Source organism: Dama dama, chromosome 1, assembly GCF_033118175.1.
Source record: "Dama dama isolate Ldn47 chromosome 1, ASM3311817v1, whole genome shotgun sequence".
Taxonomy (NCBI): domain Eukaryota; kingdom Metazoa; phylum Chordata; class Mammalia; order Artiodactyla; family Cervidae; genus Dama; species Dama dama.
Window position 1 is genome coordinate 26,077,665 of NC_083681.1, and position 22,002 is coordinate 26,099,666.

Consider the following 22,002-nt stretch of genomic DNA (forward strand, 5'->3'; position numbering starts at 1 on the left):
CACAGTCCTGATATACACGTAGTTATATGTATAGATTGGTACAGATGCAAACACACAAATGTTATGTGTACATACATATAGTATGTATGTGAAATAAACATATGTCTATCTATATATGGGCTTCCCTGGTGGTTCAATGGTAAAGAACCCACCTGCAAATGCAGGAGACCTGGGTTCAACCCCTGTCTTGGGAAGATCCCCTGGAGAAGGAAATGGCAACCCACTCCAGTATTCTTGCCCAGGAAATCCATGGACAGAGGAGCCTGGTGGGCTACAGTCCACGGGGTTGCAGAGTCAGACACGACTTAGTGCCTAAAGAACGACAACTATATCCACATCTCTACCTAGATATTCGTCTCTATAGTTATCTTCATGCAAGTGTGCATGCATACTCAGTTGCTCAGACGTGTCTGACTCTTTGCCAATAGAATTTTAGCATGGAATCTATTCTATGGACTCTGTCCATAGAATTTTCTCTTTTGGATGCTCTCCTATCCTGTGACAGACGCAGGGTACGGTGGGATTTAGACCTATGCCTCCTCCTCTTACAGCCTGAGATTTAATTTAGATCATCATTGTTGGAGTGCTCAATAGATGTAGTTGCTTAGCGCAAGGGGAAGAGTTTACAAAGAATACAACCTGAATATTGAGAAGAACCAGGCAAATCAAATCTTAGTCATACAGCAACTGTGGTCAAAGGCTGTTTACCTTCTTTCCAGTTTTTCAGATACTTCTGCTATTGTGAAAGTAACTAATTCCACGTGACAGGGAAATGAGGGCATAAGCAAGGGAAATTCACTACCTAAATATGTAAATACGTAAAAAGTGTAAGACTGCAATAAAAGGTGACCATGGGCTGGGATTAGATGTGTCTGTTTTCTGAAATGAATTTCCTCCTCCTGCTGGCTTCTTTCTCTGGCTCTGTGAAGTGAGCAGGGGCAGGGCTGTGATCCTCCGAGGCACACTTGAGCCACCAATGGCATTTCAGCTTTTGATCAATGAAGCTTATAGGGAAACTCCAGTCCCGAAATAAATGCAAAGACTGCTTTATCCAAAGAAAGTCTGGACGGCTGTAATTCCTGTGAGAGAATATGATGGAGAAGACATTCATTCATAGGTACCATCCAACTCTTATTTGTAAATTTAATGGCTGAAACAGGAGGGAGAACCATAGACCCGTCAGTGATTTTCAAACTGTGCAATCCCATAAGGGATAAAAATGAATTTTACTGGGGCGTAGAAAAATACTTTTAAAATGAAATAGTCACATAGAATAAAATGTAAAAACTAGAAAATATCATAGTACACTGCATGCAGTAAGAATAAGGATTCTTTATGAAACTTGTGTTGTGTATGTGTATGCACGTGTGAGTGTGTATGCCCTGAAATGAGATTTGATCTGGTCTCAACTGTGTGTCTCAGGCAAAAGGTTTGGGAAATGCTGCCATAATTTAGCTCTTTGCCACATACTTTTGGCATTCTGTGTTTGCAAAACAAACTAAAATTCTGGCCACTCAACAGTGACCTTCTCTGAAGGAGACACTCTTGCCCTTTATGGCAATGCTTCTCAACTACTTCAACATGAGGCGATGAAAAACCTGAGGTGGAAATAAGCTGCCTAAGAAAGCAAATGGGAGATTGAGAAGGAAGCCTCCTGAAGCAGTTAACACCAGGGAGAGAGGACACCAGATAATGCATATGTGCGTGTGCGTGCGTGTGCGTGTGTCTGAGAGAGATTTAGAGACCAGAATTCATTACAGGGCACCAGAAAAAAAAAAAGTGTTTCTTAGGGTAAATAGCTGTAAAACCTTGCTACACTTGCTGAGCCGTTAATGCGAGAGCCCTGATATGACTCAAATGAAAAAGTTTGTCTGAGAGTTAGGAACCAGGAGATCTTTCCTGATTCACCCAGTTCAGTTCTTTTATTTGGGGAAGACAATTGTTTCTGATTTCTAATAGAACCTATGATGGAACATCCTGGAAACCCAGAAGAGAGCAGCTGTCTAGAACATAACCTATTCTTATTCTGGAAAAGTACTGAGGAGGAAGCTAGGTATGCAGAGCAATGTCATGTTTATTTGAATCAACATGTGAGTATTTTTCCTGTCTTCTCTTATAGGCTCCTCGCTTTGTTTCCAAATGCCATAGCTCATAAATTACTGCTGATGTGGATATTTATCTTAGCTTTCTGGGTCATTTACTTCTCTCCCAAAGACCACACAAAGGTAGGAATTGTTTCCTTTTTCAGAATTTCAGAAAAGGTCACAATGACTTGGAATGTTCACTGTGATTAACGCAAGAATTAAATGTTAAAATCATGTAATCTTAGCAATAGATGTGGATGAGAGGATCCTTTGTTCAGCAGTAATTCCTTTGACAATATGCATCCTATTATTATTATTTTTTGAGCGACAGGTAGATTTGCAGTCTCTATGTAGTGTTTGGCACTGCTAACCGTTCTGCCTGAGTTTTCTCCAACCTTGGCCTCTGAGCCTCCAATCCAATTAAATCTCCGTGTCAGCCCCTGCCTTTTTCACAGTTTTTTTTTTTTTTAAATACTTTACATAATTCAGTTCATATTCCTTGATTTTCCTTTTCTTCAGTCTTTTTTAAAAACTGATTTTGCTTTCCTTTTTCTTCCTTTCTTCAACCATTCAATACAAATCTCATCTTTCAAAAATTCTGTTTTCATCATCTTCTTGTCCTCATGATCAATAACTTTCACCAATGGCTTTCAGAGGGCAGTGCAGAAGAGATCAACTCCTTAACCATTCAAGCTTCTTCTAAATCTGAGCCCAGCTTCTTTTCAAAGTATCTATTTCACCTTCGTCTAATACAGACCCTCACCTCCAAATAAGAAGGACCACAAATCTAGGACGTTCAGACAATGATGGAAACTGGTAAACTGTAGAGCTCTCAAACCACAGCTCAAAAACTTCCTCTCTGTGAACCTTCTCTGTAAATATGTGTTTTCTAGATTTCTCCCATCAGTCTTCTCGTTCATGCTTGTACCCTTTAATTCATATGCTCAGGTCCCATCCGCAAATATTTGTGTCTCTTAAAGTGAGGCCTGGACACTCTGCACTGAAATGCCCATGTTTGTGCATGTGTGTGTAAAATGCAGATTCCTGAGCCCTGCTTCAAAGCTGCTAAAAACAAATCTCTGGACTTGAACCTAAAATGAAGTTTTGAAAAATCTAATCAGAAAAGATACAAATACACCAAGGTTCATAACAGCACTATTTACAACAGCCAAGACATGGAAGCAACCTAAGTGTCCATCAACAGAGGAATGGATAAAGGAGATGTGGAATAGATACTCAGTGGAATATTACTCAGCCATATAAAAGAATGAAATAATGCCATTTGCAGCAACATAGAGGGACCTAGAGTTTATCATACTAAGTTCACTCCAGCAAGTCAGAGAAAGACAAATGTTGTATGATATCACTTATTTGTGGAATATAATAAATGATACAAGTGAAGTTATGTTCAGAGCAGAAATAGACTCACAGACATAGAAAACAATCTTATGGTTACTAAAGGGAAAGTGGGGATGGGGGAGGGGTAAATTAGGAGTTTAGGATTAACAGATACACACTACTGTATATAAAATAGAGGGACCTTGGTGGTCCAGTGGTTCAGACTCTGATTCCACTGCAGGAGAGCTGATTTCTGCTTGGGGAGCTAAAGATACCACATGCTGTGAGGCACAGCAACCCCCCTCCCCAAAAATAGAAAAACAAAAGGACCTACTGTATAGAATAGGGAACTTTATTCAATATCTTGTAATAACCTATAATGGAAAAGAATCTGAAAAAGAATATATATATATATATATATATATATATATATATATATATATAAATAACTGAATCACTTTGCTATACACCAGAAAACTAATACAACATTGTAAATAAACTGTACCCCAATAAGAATGAACAAAATGATAAAGTTTGAACAAAGTCCCCCAGCTGATTCTCACACTCACTGAAGTTTGAGAATCACTGCCTTCGTATTTCCAGACCTGAGATCTTTTCTGTGCCTCACTCTTGAATTCATTCCTCAGTTATCTCCACCTGTTTCACTAGTGTTACCAACACAGAGAAAAGCACACAGAGGTTATCTTCTTCCTCGCCTCCCTCCTTGGCAAAACAGAATCATGTGGAAAGGAATTCTCTGCGTTTTCTCCTATGTTTTCTATGTTGCCTCAGCCCATTAGTCAACTTAACCAATTCTCTCTCCACAAGCAATCAGTCACTAATCTCCTAAATTCTACCTCCTGTTTCTCTCATATCTATCCTTTTATCTCCATCCCCAGAGTCTTGATTTAGTCAAGTCCTTTGTCATTTCTCATCTATGGTGTTGAAATAGTCCTCTTATTAATTTCCCTGCCTCTGGTCTCAGGCTGATCCAATCATTCATTCAACAAACCTTTGTTGGGTATAGATTGTGTGTCAGGGCTGAACTGGGTATTAGGGATACAGAAATATAGGACATAATCTTTGTGTTCAGGATCTTGAGATTATATTTCTAAAAGAAAAATGCCACGCTCCCAACTTCAGGGGAAGCATGGCAGGGTTCAGATTTCCTGGCTCACTGTCTTAGTCAGGCTTTTTTATGAAAGGATTTAGAAAACCTGGACCAAGGCATTCTTGAACTGGCTGATTCCTCTGCTTGTTCTTCCTCCAGATTTTCACGTAGCTAATGCTCTTCATTCAGCTCAAATGTCATCTTTATTTAGCACTAGAAATGGCTCCCACCCCACTACTTAGCATTTCCCTTACTCTGACTTTAAAAAATCATGATAATACTTTTCACTTTCTAAAATACTATATAATTTACTTACTTACTCTGTTCATTGATTATTGTCCCTCTTGGTCTGCTGTAAGGTGACTGCCATAAGAGAAGGATTTTTATTATTATTCATTTGTTGGTATATCCCAAGTGCCCAGAACAGTGGTTGGCACATAGAAGGTGCTTAACAAATAAATTTCTTTAAATTACAAAATAAGAACTGCTCAGTGGTCCTGGTGAGATATAATGGTGACCTGAAATAAGGTACTAACAATGAGGATGGAAAAAAGTCAAGGAATTTGAGTTAAAATTGATAGGAATAAATTGACTGTGGGGCAGGGGTGAGGATGTGGAATTAAGTAGGAATTATTCCAGATATGTACAACTGCCTGGCTGGTGATGCCATTTGTTGAACTAGAGAATAGAGTAAGACAAACAGTTTTGGAAGAAAAAAGACAAGTTTAGATATGAACAGTCTATGTTGGAGGTGCTTTTAGGTCATCTAAATGGAGATGTTGCTTCAGTAGACTTGAATATACAAATCTGAAGCTAAGAAAGATGTGGTTTAGAAAAATGGATTTAAGATCATCAGAATATAAATGGTAGCTTAGCTTATTGATGTTGATGACTATTCCTTGGGCGAGCTACAGAGTGAAAAAAAAAAAAAAGACCTACTATACAGCACAAGGAACTCTACTCAATACTCTGTAATAGCCTATATGGGAAAAGAATCTAAGAAAGAGTTCAGCTCAGTTAAGTCACTCAGTCGTGTCAGACTCTTTGCGACCCCATGAACCGCAGCATGCCAGGCCTCCCTGTCCATCACCAACTCCTGGAGTTTACCCAAACTCATGTCCATTGAGTTGGTGATGCCATCCAACCATTTCATTCTCTGTCGTCCCCTTCTCCTCCCACCCTCAATCTTTCCCAGCATCAGGGTCTTTTCCAATGAGTCAGCTCTGGATGTATGTATGTGTACAACTGATTCACTTTGCGGTACACCCAAAACTAACACAATGTAAACCTACTATACCCCAACAAGAATTTAAAAAAGAAGAAAAGGTTGCTAAACTACTGCCCCAAGGAACAAAAAAAGCACTGGTCTGTGAAGTGAGTGGGAGGAGAGAAAGAGACTGACAAGAACTCCCGAGAAGTTTAACTGGGTAAGTTTAGGGAATAAGCAAAAGTTTTAGTACAGCAGTTCTTTGTATAATATGGGAGATATGTGAAAACGTTTAAATTCTTATGGAAAGAAGTTAACAGAAGTAAATAGGAGGTAAAGGAAAAAATGTGGGTCCAATTAAGTAGGCAAGGGTAACAGAAAGTTGAATTGCTGACTACTTTAAAAAATTTATTTAGATTTAAAATTTTTTAAATTAATTATTTATTTTTGGCTGTACTGGTTTCTGTTACTGTGTGGGCCTTTCTCTGGCTGAGGTGAGCGAGGGCTACTCTCTAGTTGCAGTACATGGGCTTCTCATCGTGGTGGCTTCTTTTCTTGCTGAGCATGGGCTCTGGGACGTGTGGATTTCAATAGTTGGGGTGTGAGGCTCCGTAGCTGCAGGTCCCTGGGCTCTAGAGCATAGGCTTAGTGGTTGTGGCACATGGGCTAAGCTGCCCTGCAGCATATGGGATCTTCCTGGAACAGGGATCAAACCTGTGTCTCCTGCGTTGGCAGGTGGATTCTTCACCACTGAACCACCCGGGAAGCCCTGGATCTTTTTTTTTAATAAGAATTTTTAAAAATATATTTATTTATTTATTTGGCTGTACTGGATCTTCATTGTGGCATGCAGGATCTTGGTTTAGTTCCCTGACCAGAAATCGAATCCACACCCCTGCATTGGGAGAATGGAGTCTTAGCCACTGGACCACCAGGAAGTCCCTGACTACTTTTTTAGATTTTTAAAGTTTAGGAACAAAAAAATTCAGTTATTGGAGGAGATGCCTCCTGAATGTTGAGGGCTACTTGGATGTTATCAGGATTTTCAACGATGAAGACTATAAGACAATTTCTTCAAAATTTTCAGTCAATGAGTTGAGTAGAAGCTACCAATGATTAGTACATGATGGATGATAGGAGGATTATGTAGTGATATTAGTGAAATTTGGTTAGACTTATCTTGGAAGACTCTAAGTCCTCCCCATCCGCAAAGATCTTCTGAAAGAAGATCTTCGAGTCTTCCAAAAAACACAGTATGTATTAGGGCCTATATATGGGAAATATAAATGCATTTGAATTAAGTATTTATATTTCATATGCATATGTATTTACTCTATATTTATCTCTAATATACACTTGAAATATATATATATATCCCTAATATTTATATTTGAAATAAGTATCTTTGAAATAGGTTGTTAAAGGAATGAGGCAACTGGGTAAGAGAAATTGAGTGCTGAATCCTGATCCCCGCCCTACTACTACTATCTTAAAGAGACATTCCCCTTTCTGTGACTCATTTCAAGGGTCAGGCACAAAATTGTTTTCCCTAGCTCATATTTATGGCTCATATATTATGTGATTTCAATACACAATATTCTTCAAACAATGGAGGAAGGGAGAACAGAGGATAACGGATTACGAAGGGGTGGGAGTGGGAGGGACTGAGTGTGACTAAAAAGGGCTATATGAAGCAGGCAGATGGTGATGGAGATATTCTGTATCTTGATTATCTGAGTGTTAGTCTCTCAGTCATGTCCTACTCTTTGTGGCCCCATGACTGTAGCCTGCCAGGCTCCTCTGTCCATCAATTCTCCAGGCAAGAATATTGGAGTCGTTAGCCATTCCCTTCGCCCGGGGGTCTTCCTGACCTGGGATCCAGCCTAGGTCTCCGGTATTGCAGGAAGATTCTTTAATGTCTGAGCCATCAGGGGATCCCCATCTTGATTATATTCAGTGTCAATATGCTGGTTGTGATATTTTACTACAGTTTTACAAGGTGCTATTGTTGAAACTGGGTAAAGGATACATGAAGTCTCTCTTATTCTTATTTTTTTCATATTTTATTTATCTTATTCTATTGTATTTTTATTTATTTTATTCTATTATGATTATATATGTGTGAATTTACAATTGTCTAAAAATAGTTTTTGTTCACTCACTGCTATACTACTGTTCAAATTAAACATCTCATTACAAACCGAATCTTGCCCAAACTATATATCCCTTAAGAGTAGAGCCTCATGTGGTAGATTGCCTTTATTAGTTGTTGTTGTTTAGTTGCTAAGATGTGTCCAATTCTTTGTGAGTCCATGGATGGTAGCCCCCTAAGGCTCCTTTGTCCATGGGATTTCCCAGGCAAAAATGCTGGAGTGCCATTTTCCTACTCCAGGAGATCTCCCCGACTCAGGGATCGAACCTGCATCTCCTGCCTGTCAGGCAGAGTCTTTTCTACTGAGCCACCCGGGCCTTGTTCAAATGTTCCTGCCTGATTCAGGTGCTACAGGAGTTATAGGGAAACATGTTAAGTTTCTCATGCAGGCTAAGAAACCTTCTTCTTGCCCCATTTGTCTGGCTGAATGGCCAAAAGTAGGGATTCCATAGAGTGGGCAGAGAAGACAAAGCTCAAAAGGGTTATCCCCCAAAGCGGAGATTGGCCCGTGTCACTCTTACCCTAAATAGCATGCTAAAGGCTTGGGGGAATTGAACTACAGGCTGGACCATTGCCCAGGTCCCAGGGTGGCCACTGGATATTAGATGCATGGGACAGATTCAAACAGTACAGGCAAAGGCTTAGAGAACTGAACAGACCTTGAAACTAGAGCTTGTAAAAGGTGGGTTGGAACTTATGGCTTTAACCTAACTAGGTTTGATTGCCTGGTTAAAAAAAAAAAATCAGCATTATCTTTAGGGTTTAAACAAGACCCAAATCTCATAGCACAACAGTTAAAATATCCAGTATATGAGCCAAAATGATTTAGCATATGAGGAACCAGGAAAACTATAATTTTCAGGAGAATAAGCAAAGTTACTAACTCTTAGACACACAGAGGTTGAAGTTATCAAAAACTTTAAGACAGTAGTTACAATTGTATTAGTTTTCTTCTGCTGCTGTGACATATTATCACCAACTTGGTGGCTTACACGATACAAATGTATTTTATGTTATGTTTCTTGAGGTCAAAATTCCAGAATGAGGTTCAACTGGGCTAAAATCAAGGTGTTGGCAGTATGTACACCTTTCTGGACACTCTGTGGGAGAGTATATACCCTTGCCTTTTCTAGCTTCTAGAATTTGTCTGCTTTTCTTGGCTCCTCCATCAGTGAAAGCCAGCAAATTTGGGCCAAGTTCTTCTTAGCCAGCTGTCTGGTCCTCCCTCCTTTGCCTTCCTCCTTTATTTTTTTTCCCCCTCTTTTACTTTTAAGGACCCTTGTTACATTTGGCCCACCTAGATAATTCGATATAATTCAGTATTCCCTATTTTAAGGTCAGCTGATTAGCAACTTTAATTGCATCTTTGATTTTAATCTTGAGATGCAATCATCCTGGGTTAGGGTGGACCCTAAAGCCCATGACAAGTGTCTTTTTAAAAGAGAAGAAGGGAGAGGATGCACAAGGGGAAGGTGAAGTGGATCTGATGGCAAAGATGGCAGTGATGCTTCTATAGGCTGAGAATACCAAGGACTGCTAGCATCTACCAGAAACTAGGAGAGAGGCATGGAGTATACTCTCCTTCAGAACCCCCAGAAAGAATCATCTCTGTTGACGTCTTGATTTTAGAATTCTGGCCTCTGTAACTGTGAGAGAATAAATTTATGTTGTTTTAAGCCACCAAATCAGTGACAATTTGTAATGGCAGCCCTAGGAATCTAAAACAGTCAGCAAAAATATAGAAGAACTAAAGAATACAATTAACTGAATCTGTTTGACATTTATAGAACATTTCACCCAGCAATAGCAGAATATATGATATTTTCAGCACATAAAACATTCACCAAGATAGAACATATCTAAAGTCATAAAACAAATCTTAATAGACTTTAAAGTGACTGAAATTACACAAAGTTTGTTCTTTGACCATAATGAAATTATACTAGAAATCAGTAACAGAACAATAACTGGTAAATCTCTCAGCATTTGGAAATTAAGTGACACAATTCTGCATAATCCATGAATCAAAGAATAAGCTTCAAGGGACATGAGAGAACATTTTGAACTAAATAAAAATGGCAATATAACATTAATATTTGTTGTATTTCCAGTACAGCAAAGGCTGTACTTAGAGTGAAATTTATAAATGAAAGAAGAGCAATTCAGGAGTCAACAACTATACTTTTGAATTTGTTCTTTTTTTTCATGTATAACTCATTTATAAATTAAGTGGTTATTTTAAAAAAGAAGAAAGGTACCAAATCAATAATCTAATTTCTACCTTAAAGAACAAGAAAAAGAAAGCAGAAAGAAGGAAATAATGAACAGCACAGTAGAAATCATTAAAACTGGAAACAAATACAGTGGAGAAAATCAATAGAACAAAAGTTGGTTCTTTAAAATGATTAATAGAATTGATCAAACTTTAACCAAACTGATATTGAAAAAGGAAGAGTAGGCATAAATAACCAATATCAGAATTGACAAAAGACACATTGTTAAGGAAATTACAGACATTAAAGTATAATAACGGAAAACCACAAGCTACTCTATGAATGTAAATTTGACAACTTAGATAAAATGGATGAATACCATAAAGTACCAAAAGTCACCCAAGAATAAATAGATGTTCTGAATAGTTAAAACTCTTCTGAAAAAGAAATATCTAGGCCCAGATAGTCATTTTACATGGTAAAATTGTATCACATACTTAAAAAGTAAATAACACTAATTTTATACAGTCTCTTTTTCCGAAGGATAGAAGAGAATGGAAAACTCCCAAATTATGTTATTAGGCCGACATTACACTGATGCCCAAACCAAAGAGTACAAGGAAATAAAATAACAGATCAATATGCTTTATGAACACAGGTGCAAATATCCTCAACAAAATATTAACAAATCAAATCTAGCGATGTATAAAAAGAATAATACACCATAACCAACTGGATTTTATCCCAGGAATACAATTGCTGGTTTAATGTTTTTAAAAATCAATCAAAATATTCAACCATGTCAACAGGCTACAGAAGAAAAAAATACTTGATCATATCAATTTAGACAGAAAAAATTTGACAAAATTCACACGTCATTTATGACAAAACATTTAGCAAGCTAGGAATGAAAGAGAACCTCTCTAACCCATTAAATTACATCCCTAGCAAATATAGAGCTAACATAATTTTTAATGGTGAAAGGGATTCTTAATCCCTGAGATCGTAAAGAAGGCAAGGATGTCCATTTTCACCGCTTCTGTTTAACATCATACTGGAGGGCTAGCCATTATAGCAAGAGAAGGAAAAGGAAGCAAAGCACATGTACGTTGGAAATGAGGAGATAAAACTGAACCTATTTGCCCTATTTGTCCCAGATGACTTGATTGTCTACATAGAAAATCCTGAAGAACAGACAAAAACGCTCCCAGAACTATTCTGTAATTTTATCAAGGTGATAGGCTATAAGGTTAACACAAAGTTCAGTTTTTTTTCTATATACTGTAATTTTAGCAATGAAAAATCAGATATAAAAACCCACATAATGCCATTTACAAGAGATTAAAAAATGAAATCCTGAGATAAAATTCTAACAAAATAGGGCAGAATCTATAGTCTGAAAACTTTAAAATGCTGAAAAAAAATTATATACATAAAAATGTTCATACAGTGTTGAACACATACAGTGTTCATGGATGGGAAGACTCAATATAACTGTCATCAAATTATAGATTTAACACAATTTGAAACAAAATCTTCACAGGAATTTTTGTTGATCTAGATAAGATAATTCTAAAATTTATATGGAAAGGTGAAGGAAATAGCACAGACAAAGCAAGTTTTAAAAAGAAGAATAGAGTTGGAGGCCACACTAAAATAATTCGAGACTCATTATTAAGATACAATAGTTGACACAGTATAGAATTAATGAAGGAACAGACACAAAGGTGAGTAAAACAGAATAGAAAGTCCAGGAATGTAGCCATACAAATAAGGTGACTTGATTTTTGAGGGATGTAGAAAGGAAGTTCAATGGAAAAATGATAGTTTTATAATGTGGTTAGAACCACCAGCCATCTGTATGGTAATAAAATGAATATCAACCTAAAACTCATAAATTATATAAAAATTAACTCAAGTGGATCATAGATCTAAATATAAAGTGTAAACCCATAAAAGTTTTAAGGAAGCAGATTATCTTAACCTCCTGTGGTTAGTCAGATTTCTTAGATATAATGCTAAAAACATGATCTATAAAATTAAAAAATAATAACATGGGACTTCATCGAAGTTAAAACATTTTTCTTTGCGAAAGACACTGTTGAGAGAATGAAATGACAAGGAATGGAATGGGAGAAAATATTTGCAAATTATACATTCAACAAAGCACTTGTATCTATAAAATACGGTGAACACGTGAGTAACATGAGTTTGACAGCACAGGTCCACTTATATGTGGATTTTTTTCAACAGTAAACAAGCCAGTTCTACGGGATCTGCAGCTGGTTGAGTCCATGGATGTGGAATCAAGTATACGGAGGAGTTGCATTTACTGATTGTAAATGACTATAAGTTATACTTCTAGTATAACTGACACATAGGATAAATATAGCTGACTACAATTATACTCGGATTTTTGATTGTGTGGAGGGTTGGTACCCCAACCTCCACATTGTCTAAGGGACAATTGTATAAAAAAGCTCTCAGAATTCAACAGTAAGAAAGCAAATAATTCAATTAAAAATTAGGCCCCCAAACTTGAATAGATCCTTCACCAAAAAGATATAATGGATGGCAACTAAGCAAAATATAAATATAAAATCCATGCGATTTGCCACTAAAGAAATCCAAATTAAAACTCTGATGAGCTGACCCTATGTACCTACTAGAATGGCAAAAAATACAATAAAAGAAAACCTTGTAATTTCAACTGCTGGTAAAGACATGGAACTTCCCTTGCTGGTGAGAATGTCAAAAAATACACATGTTCTAGAAAACAATTTGGTTGTTTCTTGTAAAGTTAAGGATGCATTTACCATATACCTTTATAATTCCTACTCTTAGGTATTTTTTTGTGGGAAAGGTCTCTCAGTTGTAGAACTCTCAACTGGGCCAGTAATTGTTGCTGGGGGCTGTCCTGAGCATTGTCAGATGATACACCTTGACCTCTACCCACTAGACGTTACAGCAAACTTTCAGCCTCCCCACCCCCCAGCACAACCCCACTCTGCTTCAGCTGTGACAATGTCCCTCAGAGACAGTCAAAAAAGAACCATGAAAAAGATGCTCAACATCACTAATTATCTGAGAAGTGCAAATCAAAACTACAATAAGTTATTACCCCACACTGGTCAGAAAGGCCATCACCAAAAAAACACACCTTGACCCCAATGGAAAGTCCACTCTGGAAGTCCCAAGAAGAGTGAGTTCCAATCTTCAGAATCTTCCACAATACCTTTATCATCTGTAGCCTAGACTCTTGTTTAGTTGTTACTGGGATCTTTATATCATAAGAACTATTGGATATTTGTTTTTGTAAAGAAATTAGGAAGCAGGATTGCATAGTTAAAATTAATGAAGGCCATTGTCAGAAAGAAGGAAACCAAGATGGCTGATTCTCCTTATTTGTTCCCCTGAGCTCCTCCAAGTCGTTTAAATATTTAGGTTAGACTTTTTGTTCTTTTTTCTTTTCTTTTTTGACACTAATTGCCTTCTTTACTGAAAGAATTGTTCTCGATGAAAGGTTAATGGTTCTGGCCTTCTGGCCACAGTTTACAGATATATAGTAAAGATAGTCTTTTTCTGAAAAGATAAAAATCTCAGTTCCAGAAATAGCTATCCCTAAAAAGCCTTTTTTCTCTTCTCTATATGGTAATCTCCCTCTTATCTTTTGAAAACTATATGTCATCAGCTCTGTGAAGCCATTCTTTAAGGGGGAAAAAAAGTTTTATTGGGATATAACTCATAAAATATACTACTCATCCATTTAAAATATATAAGTCAGTGATTTGGGGTATTAATTATAAAAACTATGATTAAATAGAACATAAAACTTTAACATTTTTAACAATTTTAATGTGTATAACACAATGGCATTAATAACATTTATAATATTGTGCAACCATTGCCACTATCTATTTCTAAAACATTTTTATTGCTCCAAAGAGAAACTCTGTGACCACTAAACCCCAATTCCCATTTTCCCCTCAGGAAGCCATTTTTAACAGTCTGGGGCCAAGTTTGCAACAATCTCTTTGGAATGCCCTTGCAATTCTACTTACATGTCTTTCAAATTATTCTTTTTGTAATAATAAGTTTATATATTTGTTCTTTTCACTAGATTGGTTTTTCTGGATATACAATCATATCCCCTCATAATTAGTCAGAAATAATTAATTAAATTAAAATTATTATTATTAAGATCAGTAAAGGCAAAGAATATCTATGCCATAAGAACCAGTAGACAGAAATCAACACAATATTGTAAAGAAATTATCTTCCAATTTAAAAAAAAGAGCCAGTGGAGTAGATCTTTCTATTCACTTATTTGAATTCTAGATAGACAAAAAAATTTAAAAATCCAGTCATACAAAATATGAAAAAACAGATTCTAAAGTTTGTGTGGAGAGGCAAAACCCCCAGGGTAGCCAAATCAAGAGTAAAGGACAAAGTCAGAAGCCTGACACTACCTGACTTCAAGACTTACTATAAAGCTTACTATACCGACTGTAAATAGTACATGATCAAGACAGAATGATATTAGTAAAAGAATGATGAACAAATCAGTGAGACAGAGTAGAGACTCCAGAAACAGACCCACATAAATAAAATCAACTAATGGTAAACAATGGAGTAACGACAGTCTTTTCAGTAAATGGTACTGGAACAACTGGTCACCCATCTATGTTTTAAAAAAAACCTAGACAACTTTTCTAAAAATGAATCACTGACCTAAATGTAAAATGTAAAACTATAAAATTTCAAGAGATAACAGGAGAAAATGATACTGACTTTGGGTATGGAGATGACGTTTTAGATATCATAGCAAAGGCAAAATCTATCAAAGAAATAATTCATAAACTGAACTTCTTTAAAAGTAAACTTGTGCCCTATGAAAGGCAAAAGAATGAGAAGACAAGCTGCAGACAGAGAAAATATTTGCATAAAACACATCTGATAAGTAAATGTTATCCAAAATATACAAAGAACCCTTTTTTCCCCTCTAGGATTATTTGGCACATTTACACGTGAGAAAAGTTAGAAACCACTTGATACGTATATAACACACACACAGAGTAACTGAAGCATCATCTTTGGAATTTGAAATATGAACCTTAGATAAAGCTGTAGCTGTAGATAGCACATCAGTTTCCAAACTGAAAGATCCTCTTATTTATCTCAAAATTGCCACGGGAGATGCTAGTTGTGCAATATTAAACATCTTCTCCTAAGGGAACACTCTACCATTGCTTAAACATGAAATTTATCTTCACACATATCCTTTGCCAAACCCATTTGAAAAGCCATTTATTTGGAACATTTATTGATCAATCTAGTTTGTAGCCAAAACATCTTCTAGTCCTGTAATCAAAATTTGGAGCATATTTTCAAGCAGAGCCGGATTCCATACACTAAAAGATAAATATGAACTAAAACTTAGTAAGACAACTCACAGTAACCACATCAAGATGAAATGTTCACTGTTAAAGTAGGTCAAAATTGTTTATAAAAAGCACAAAATACATATACATTAAAAAAAGACTTTATGGTAAAAAATAAACCAACTAAGGTTTTTAATTTATTCCCTTGTTGTCGACTAAAGAATTTCTTCAGTGTGTAGTACAATTTAGTGGTTAAGACTGCAGGTTCTAGAGTCAGCCTTCCTGCATTTGAATCATACTTCCCACCACCTACCGGCTCGCATCTCTGGCCAAGTTATTTAACTTTCTCAGGGCCTCAGTTTCACTTTCTGTAGAAGAGGGGAAGCAGTTCTACTAGCTTCAAAGGGTTGTCATGAGGCTAAATTAGAAAATCCAATTAAATCAATTAGGAGAGCATCCTTTTATAAGCATGCCTATTATAAGCAAATGTTTTCTATGTGTTGACTGTTCTAATTGTTGAGAATGCAATTCTAACTGGAATGCAAAAGTAGGAAGTCAAAAAACACCTGGAGTAACAGGCAAATTTGGCCTTGGAGTACAAAATGAAGCAGGCAAAGGCTAATAGAGTTCTGCCAAGAGAACGATCATAGCAAGCACCCGCTTTCAACAACACAGGAGAAGACTCTACACATGGACATCACCAGATGGTCGACAACGAAATCAGATTGATTATATTCTTTGCAGCCAAAGATGGAGAAGCTCTATACAGTCAGCAGAAATAAGACTGGGAGCTGACTTTGCCTCAGATCATGAATTCCTTATTGCCAAATTCAGACTGAAATTGAAGAAAGTAGAGAAAAACCACTAGACCATCCGGGTATTATCTAAATCAAATCCCGTATGACTATACAGTGGAAGTGAGAAATAAATTTAAGGGAATAGATCTGATAGACAGAGTGCCTGATGAACTAGGGATGGAGGTTCATGACATTGTACAGGAAACAGGAATCAAGACCATCCCCAAGAAAAGAAGAGCAAAAAAGCAAAATGGCTGCCTGAGGCCTTACAAATAGCTGTGAAAAGAAGAGAAGAGAAAAGGAAAGATATACCCATTTGATTGCAGAGTTCCAAAGAACAGCAAGGAGAGATAAGAAAGCCTCCCTCAGTGATCAATGCAAAGAAATAGAGGAAAACAACAGAATGGGAAAGACTAGAGATCTCTTCAAGAAAATTAGAGATACCAAGGAAACATTTCATGAAAAGATGGGCTCGATAAAGGACAGAAATGGTAGGGACCTAACAGAAGCAGAAGATATTAAGAAGAGGTGGCAAGAATACCAGAAGAACTATACAAAAAAGATCTTCACGACCCAGATAATCATGATAGTGTGATCACTCACCTAGAGCCAGACATCCTGGAATGTGAAGTCAAGTGGGCCTTAGGAAGCATCACTACGAACAAAGCTAGTGGATGTGATGGAATTCCAGTTGAGCTGTTTCAAATCCTGAAAGATGATGCTGTGAAAGTGCTGTACTCAATATGCCAGCAAATTTGGAAAACTCAGCAGTGGCCACAGGACTGGAGAAGGTCAGTTTTCATTCCAATCCCAAAGAAAGGCAATCCCAAAGAATGCTCAAACTACTGCACAATTGCACTCATCTTACACGCTAGTAAAGTAATGCTCAAAATTCTCCAAGTCAGGCTTCAGTAATACGTGAACCATGAACTTCCAGTTCAAGCTGGTTTTCAGCAATACGTGAACCATAAACTTCCAGTTCAAGCTGGTTTTAGAAAAGGCAGAGGAACCAGAGATCAAAGTGCCAACATCCGCTGGATCATTGAAAAAGCAAGAGAGTTCCAGAAAAACATCTATTTCTGCTTTATTGACTACACCAAAGCCTTTGACTATGTGGATCACAATAAACTGTGGAAAATTCTGAAAGAGATGGGAATACCAGACCACCTGACCTGCCTCTTGAGAAACCTGTATGCAGGTCAGGAAGCAACAGTTAGAACTGGACATGGAACAACATACTGGTTCCAAATAGGAAAAGGAGTACGTCACCCTGCTTGTTTAACTTATATGCAGAGTCCATCATGAGAAATGCTGGGCTGGAAGAAGCACAAGCTGGAATCAAGATTGCCAGGAGAAATATCAATAACCTCAGATATGCAGATGACACCACCCTTATGGCAGAAAGTAAAGAAGAACTAAAAAGCCTCTTGATGAAAGTGAAAGAGGAGAGTGAAGAAGTTGGCTTAAAGCTCAACATTCAGAAAACTAAGATCATGGCATCTGGTCCCATCACTTTATGGGAAATAGATGGGGAAACAGTGGTTGACTTTATTTTTCTGGGCTCCAAGATCAGTGCAGATGGTGATTGCAGCCATGAAATTAAAAGACGCTTACTCCTTGGAAGGAAAGTTATAACCAACATAGACAGCATATTGAAAAGCAGAGACACCAGTTTATCAACAAAGGTCTATCTAGTCAAGGCTATGGTTTTTCCAGTAGTCATGTATGGATGTGAAAGTTGGACTATAAAGAAAGGTAAGCGCTGAAGAATTGATACTTTTGAACTATGGTGTTAGAGAAGACTCTTGAGAGTCCCTTGAACTGCAAGAAGATCCAACCAGTCCATCCTAAAGTTGATCAGTCCTGGGTGTTAATTGGAAGGACTGATGTTGAAGCTGAAACTCCAATACTTTGGCCACCTGATGTGAAGAGCTGACTCATTGGAAAAGACCCTGATGCTGGGAAATATTGAGGGCAGAAGGAGAAGGGGATGACAGAGAATGAGATGATTGGATGGCATCACCTACTCAATGGACATGGATTTGGGTGGACTCTGGGAGTTGGTGATGGACAGGGACGCCTGGCGTGCTGTGATTCATGGGGTCACAAAGAGTCGGACATGACCGAGTGACTGAATTGAACTGAACTGATTATTAATGTATTTAATACAATTGTAATTTCTCACTTTGTTTTCTAATTTTCCATTGAAGTCTTCCAACTTAAAAAATTCAGGGGAGATTAGGTGCATCTTGCTTATATGTCTCCATAGTTAACACAAGGTTGGGTGCATAGCATGGACTCACTACATATTTTATGGAAGAAGGGAGGGAAGGAAAAATGAAGTAGGGAGGAAGGGAAGGAGGGTAAAGGAGGAGGGGAGGATAGGAGAGAAGAGAGATGGGAGAAGAGAGGAAAGAAGAGAAAATAAGGAGTAAAAGAAGTGAAAATGTTTAGTCAGGAGTAGAAAACCAATAATAATATGGCATGGTTTCATGATTTGGAGTAGAACTCTTAATAATTTCACAGGTAACTTGACTGTTCTTTATCTAAATCTACTTTTTTGCTACTTTTGATATATATGTACAATCACAGTTGTTTGAATACATTATAGATGTGTTTTTACCTGTGGCTCATTTACATTGATGTGTGGCAGAGGCCAACACAATATTGTAGGGCAATTGTCCTCCAAAAAAACTTTTTTTCCAAATATTTTAAAGTATTTAATTCATTCGGTTTATACACACACACTGAAAGGTATGAGGGAAAACACAGAATGAAGCATAAATTCATGTAAACAGGCTAATTCAAAGTTTAGCTTTTCAACTTATTTACCTTAGACCCATCTTCAGCTTTCAGGTTGTTTGGGGTGGTGAGGCCTAAAGCAGCTTCTGAAATTTCTGAGTGGCTCTAGTCAGTACAAGATAGTTCTAATAGTCTTGAGTTATATATACAGTCTACTGAGGCCATCAGATGTCTCACTACTGGATCCTCCAAGCTGGCTCAATGACCAGGGTCTGCCTTTGAGCACTTTGTCAACAGTCAACTTCATGACTGCTCTGACCACATCTGCTTCATCAGCCCTGAAGTCACTCAGTTCATCAAGGACACTGGCAACCCAAGTATTAAAAAATTTTTTTCCATGGGTAGATATTGACCAAGCCATTAGGTGTTAAATTTGTTAATTTAAAACTGCTATATGTTACATGGCAGCTTGAATAGGAGGGCTGTTTGGGGGAGAATGGATACATGCTTATGTATGGCTGAGTTCCTTTGCTGTTCATCGGAAACTATCACAACATTGTTAATTGACTATACCCCAGTACAAAATTTAAAAAAATTTCTTTTTTGTAAAAAGTGCTATAATTGGGACTTCCTTGGTGGTCCAGTGGCTAAGACTACAGCTCCCAATGCAGGGGACATGAGTTTGATCCCTGGCCAGGAAACTAGATCCTGTGTGCTGCAACTAAGACCCAACACAGCCAAATAAATAAATAAACAAAATAAATATTTTAAAAGTGCTATAATCTTAATAAGAAGTAATAAAGTTGTTATCCAATTTAAGATAAAAAAATTGGGTGGAGCGATTATTTACCAGATGGTGAAATTATGATCATATATGATAATAAAAAAGAATGAAAATAATGCAATAAAATGTAAAAATAAATTCAAAACAGGTAATAATCCTGCTAATTTAACTAAATCTAATTAGAATGATTATGGGTAGTCTAAGTGATCTAGTTTGGCTGACTAGATTTTTCCTTAGTAAAACAGTCGATTTTTCTCTTTGACTTAGTACCTGATAGACTTAGTACAAAGGTACTTGTTTATAATTTGAAATGACATATTTTTCATGATTTTCCAATAGTACTAATTTCTCTACGAACCAATACTTTCTCAAAATTTTGCTCTCTACTGAGAGGGTATTTTTATTCACTAAATAAACATTTTATTTTGTTTAAAAAATAGAATTAAATATTTAGAAAATGAAAGTGTGGAGAACAGTCAAAGATCAAAAGCAATAGAAGTATATCACAAAGGAATTTTTCAGTGCTTTTACAGTAAACATTAAATACTTCTAAAAATGTCAAGAAGTGACATTTGCAGATAAAAATTTTTTCTGCAAAACTGAGAAATTAAATGTTAAAATGTTTGTTATATAAAGAACTGATGTACCAAGAAATTAAAAAACATTGAAATCAATGAAATCAAAATAAAAAATTGAACAAAGGAAATAAACTATACGGAAGAGAAGAAACACATTATTTCTTATACAATATTTGAGAGAAAATAAAGTTGAAACACACTAGTATTAAAATAAATGTAATTTAAAACAATGGTAAGTCTCCATTTTCACCTGTCAACTTTGCAAATAGTTTTAATGACAATGTTTTATAATTTAACCAACAGTATTTAAAGTGATGAATTTTGTAAGGGAAACTTAATTAACTGAGATATCCAACTCCTTTCTCTTGGTGAGCAGACAGCTATCCAAACTCCTCAGTCAGAAGATAGATTTTGTATGATTCTTTTATTCAGTCCACAATCCAATTATTAGCATATGAAATGCATGCATGCGTGCTAAGTCGCTTCGTTCGTGTCTGACTTTTTGCAACCCCATGGGCTGTAGCCCACCAGACTCCTTTGTCCATGGGATTCTCCAGTATTCTTGCCAGGAGAATGGAGTTGCCATGCCCTCATTTAGGAGATCTTCCCAACCCAAGGATTAAACCCACATCTCTTATGCCTCCTGCATTGGCAGGCAGGTTCTTTACCACTAGCGCCACCTGGGAGGCAGAATATGATAGATGTGATGTTATATATTGTTTTGGCATAACTAAATCTCTTGTTCCAGAAAAATCTTTGACTATAGTTGCAGTGCTGCCTAGTTGCTCAGTCGTGTCTGATTCTTTGCAACCGCGTGGACTGTAGCCTGACAGGCTCCTCTGTGGAATTTTCCAAGCAAGAATACTGGAGCAGGTTGCCATTTCTTACTCCAGGGGGTTTTCCTGACCCGCGTCTCTTGAATATCCTGCATTGCATCTTTATGACAGAGGAAATAAGACATCTGAGCTTGAAGCCTTTCTGTGTAAATGTTAAACAGCAGTTGACTTAAAAAGCAAAACAAAGTAAAACAAAACACAAACCAACCAATTGAGAAACAAACAGGAGTGGTTTCCAACCCTGGCTTTACCCATGTCATTTTAGGCTACAGCTAAAAGGCTACAGCCTTCCTTGAGGCCTGAGAGATTCCTGGGACCTGAATAGACTTTAAACTGGTGGTGATGTTTCCTCCAATTACCTCATTGTCCCGCAGAAAACATGTATTCATTGTCAGCTAAACAAACTCCTGATTTGATTAACTATGTCCTTCAGTACTCTTGTTACGGAGCAGTGTACTTAACTCACACTTTGCTGCAATGTGGCATGCCAGCTAGCCTTACATATTGCTGGTGGCAATGAAAACTCTTATCTTGAGGACATATATTTGACAGTTAAGAATAGAAATGTTTATATTCTTTGGTTGACAGATAATTCAATAATGTATGATCTGATATGCCCATCCCTAGGAATCCTTCAAAGAAGTATCCTATGTTTGAAAAGTTGGAAAATATCCAAATGTAATGTCAAATGGAAGTAAATAGTTATAATCCAACTGTCCAGTGTCACTGGCCACAGAATTCATTTTGCCTCCTCTTGACAGAGTATCATGCAACCATTA

At 37.0% G+C, this 22,002-nt stretch overlaps 1 protein-coding gene across 1 annotated transcript in view; it reads left to right on the forward strand.

Annotated features, from left to right (window-relative positions):
- The first annotated feature begins 1,091 nt into the window (after positions 1-1,091).
- The window catches only part of LOC133045763 (NXPE family member 2-like), a 31,377-nt gene continuing 10,466 nt past the window's right edge, over positions 1,092-22,002 (forward strand). Inside the window, exons 1-2 of the mRNA XM_061128123.1 lie at positions 1,092-1,117; positions 2,120-2,225. Coding sequence (XP_060984106.1) covers positions 1,092-1,117; positions 2,120-2,225 — 132 coding nt within the window. The remainder of the gene's footprint in view (positions 1,118-2,119; positions 2,226-22,002) is intronic.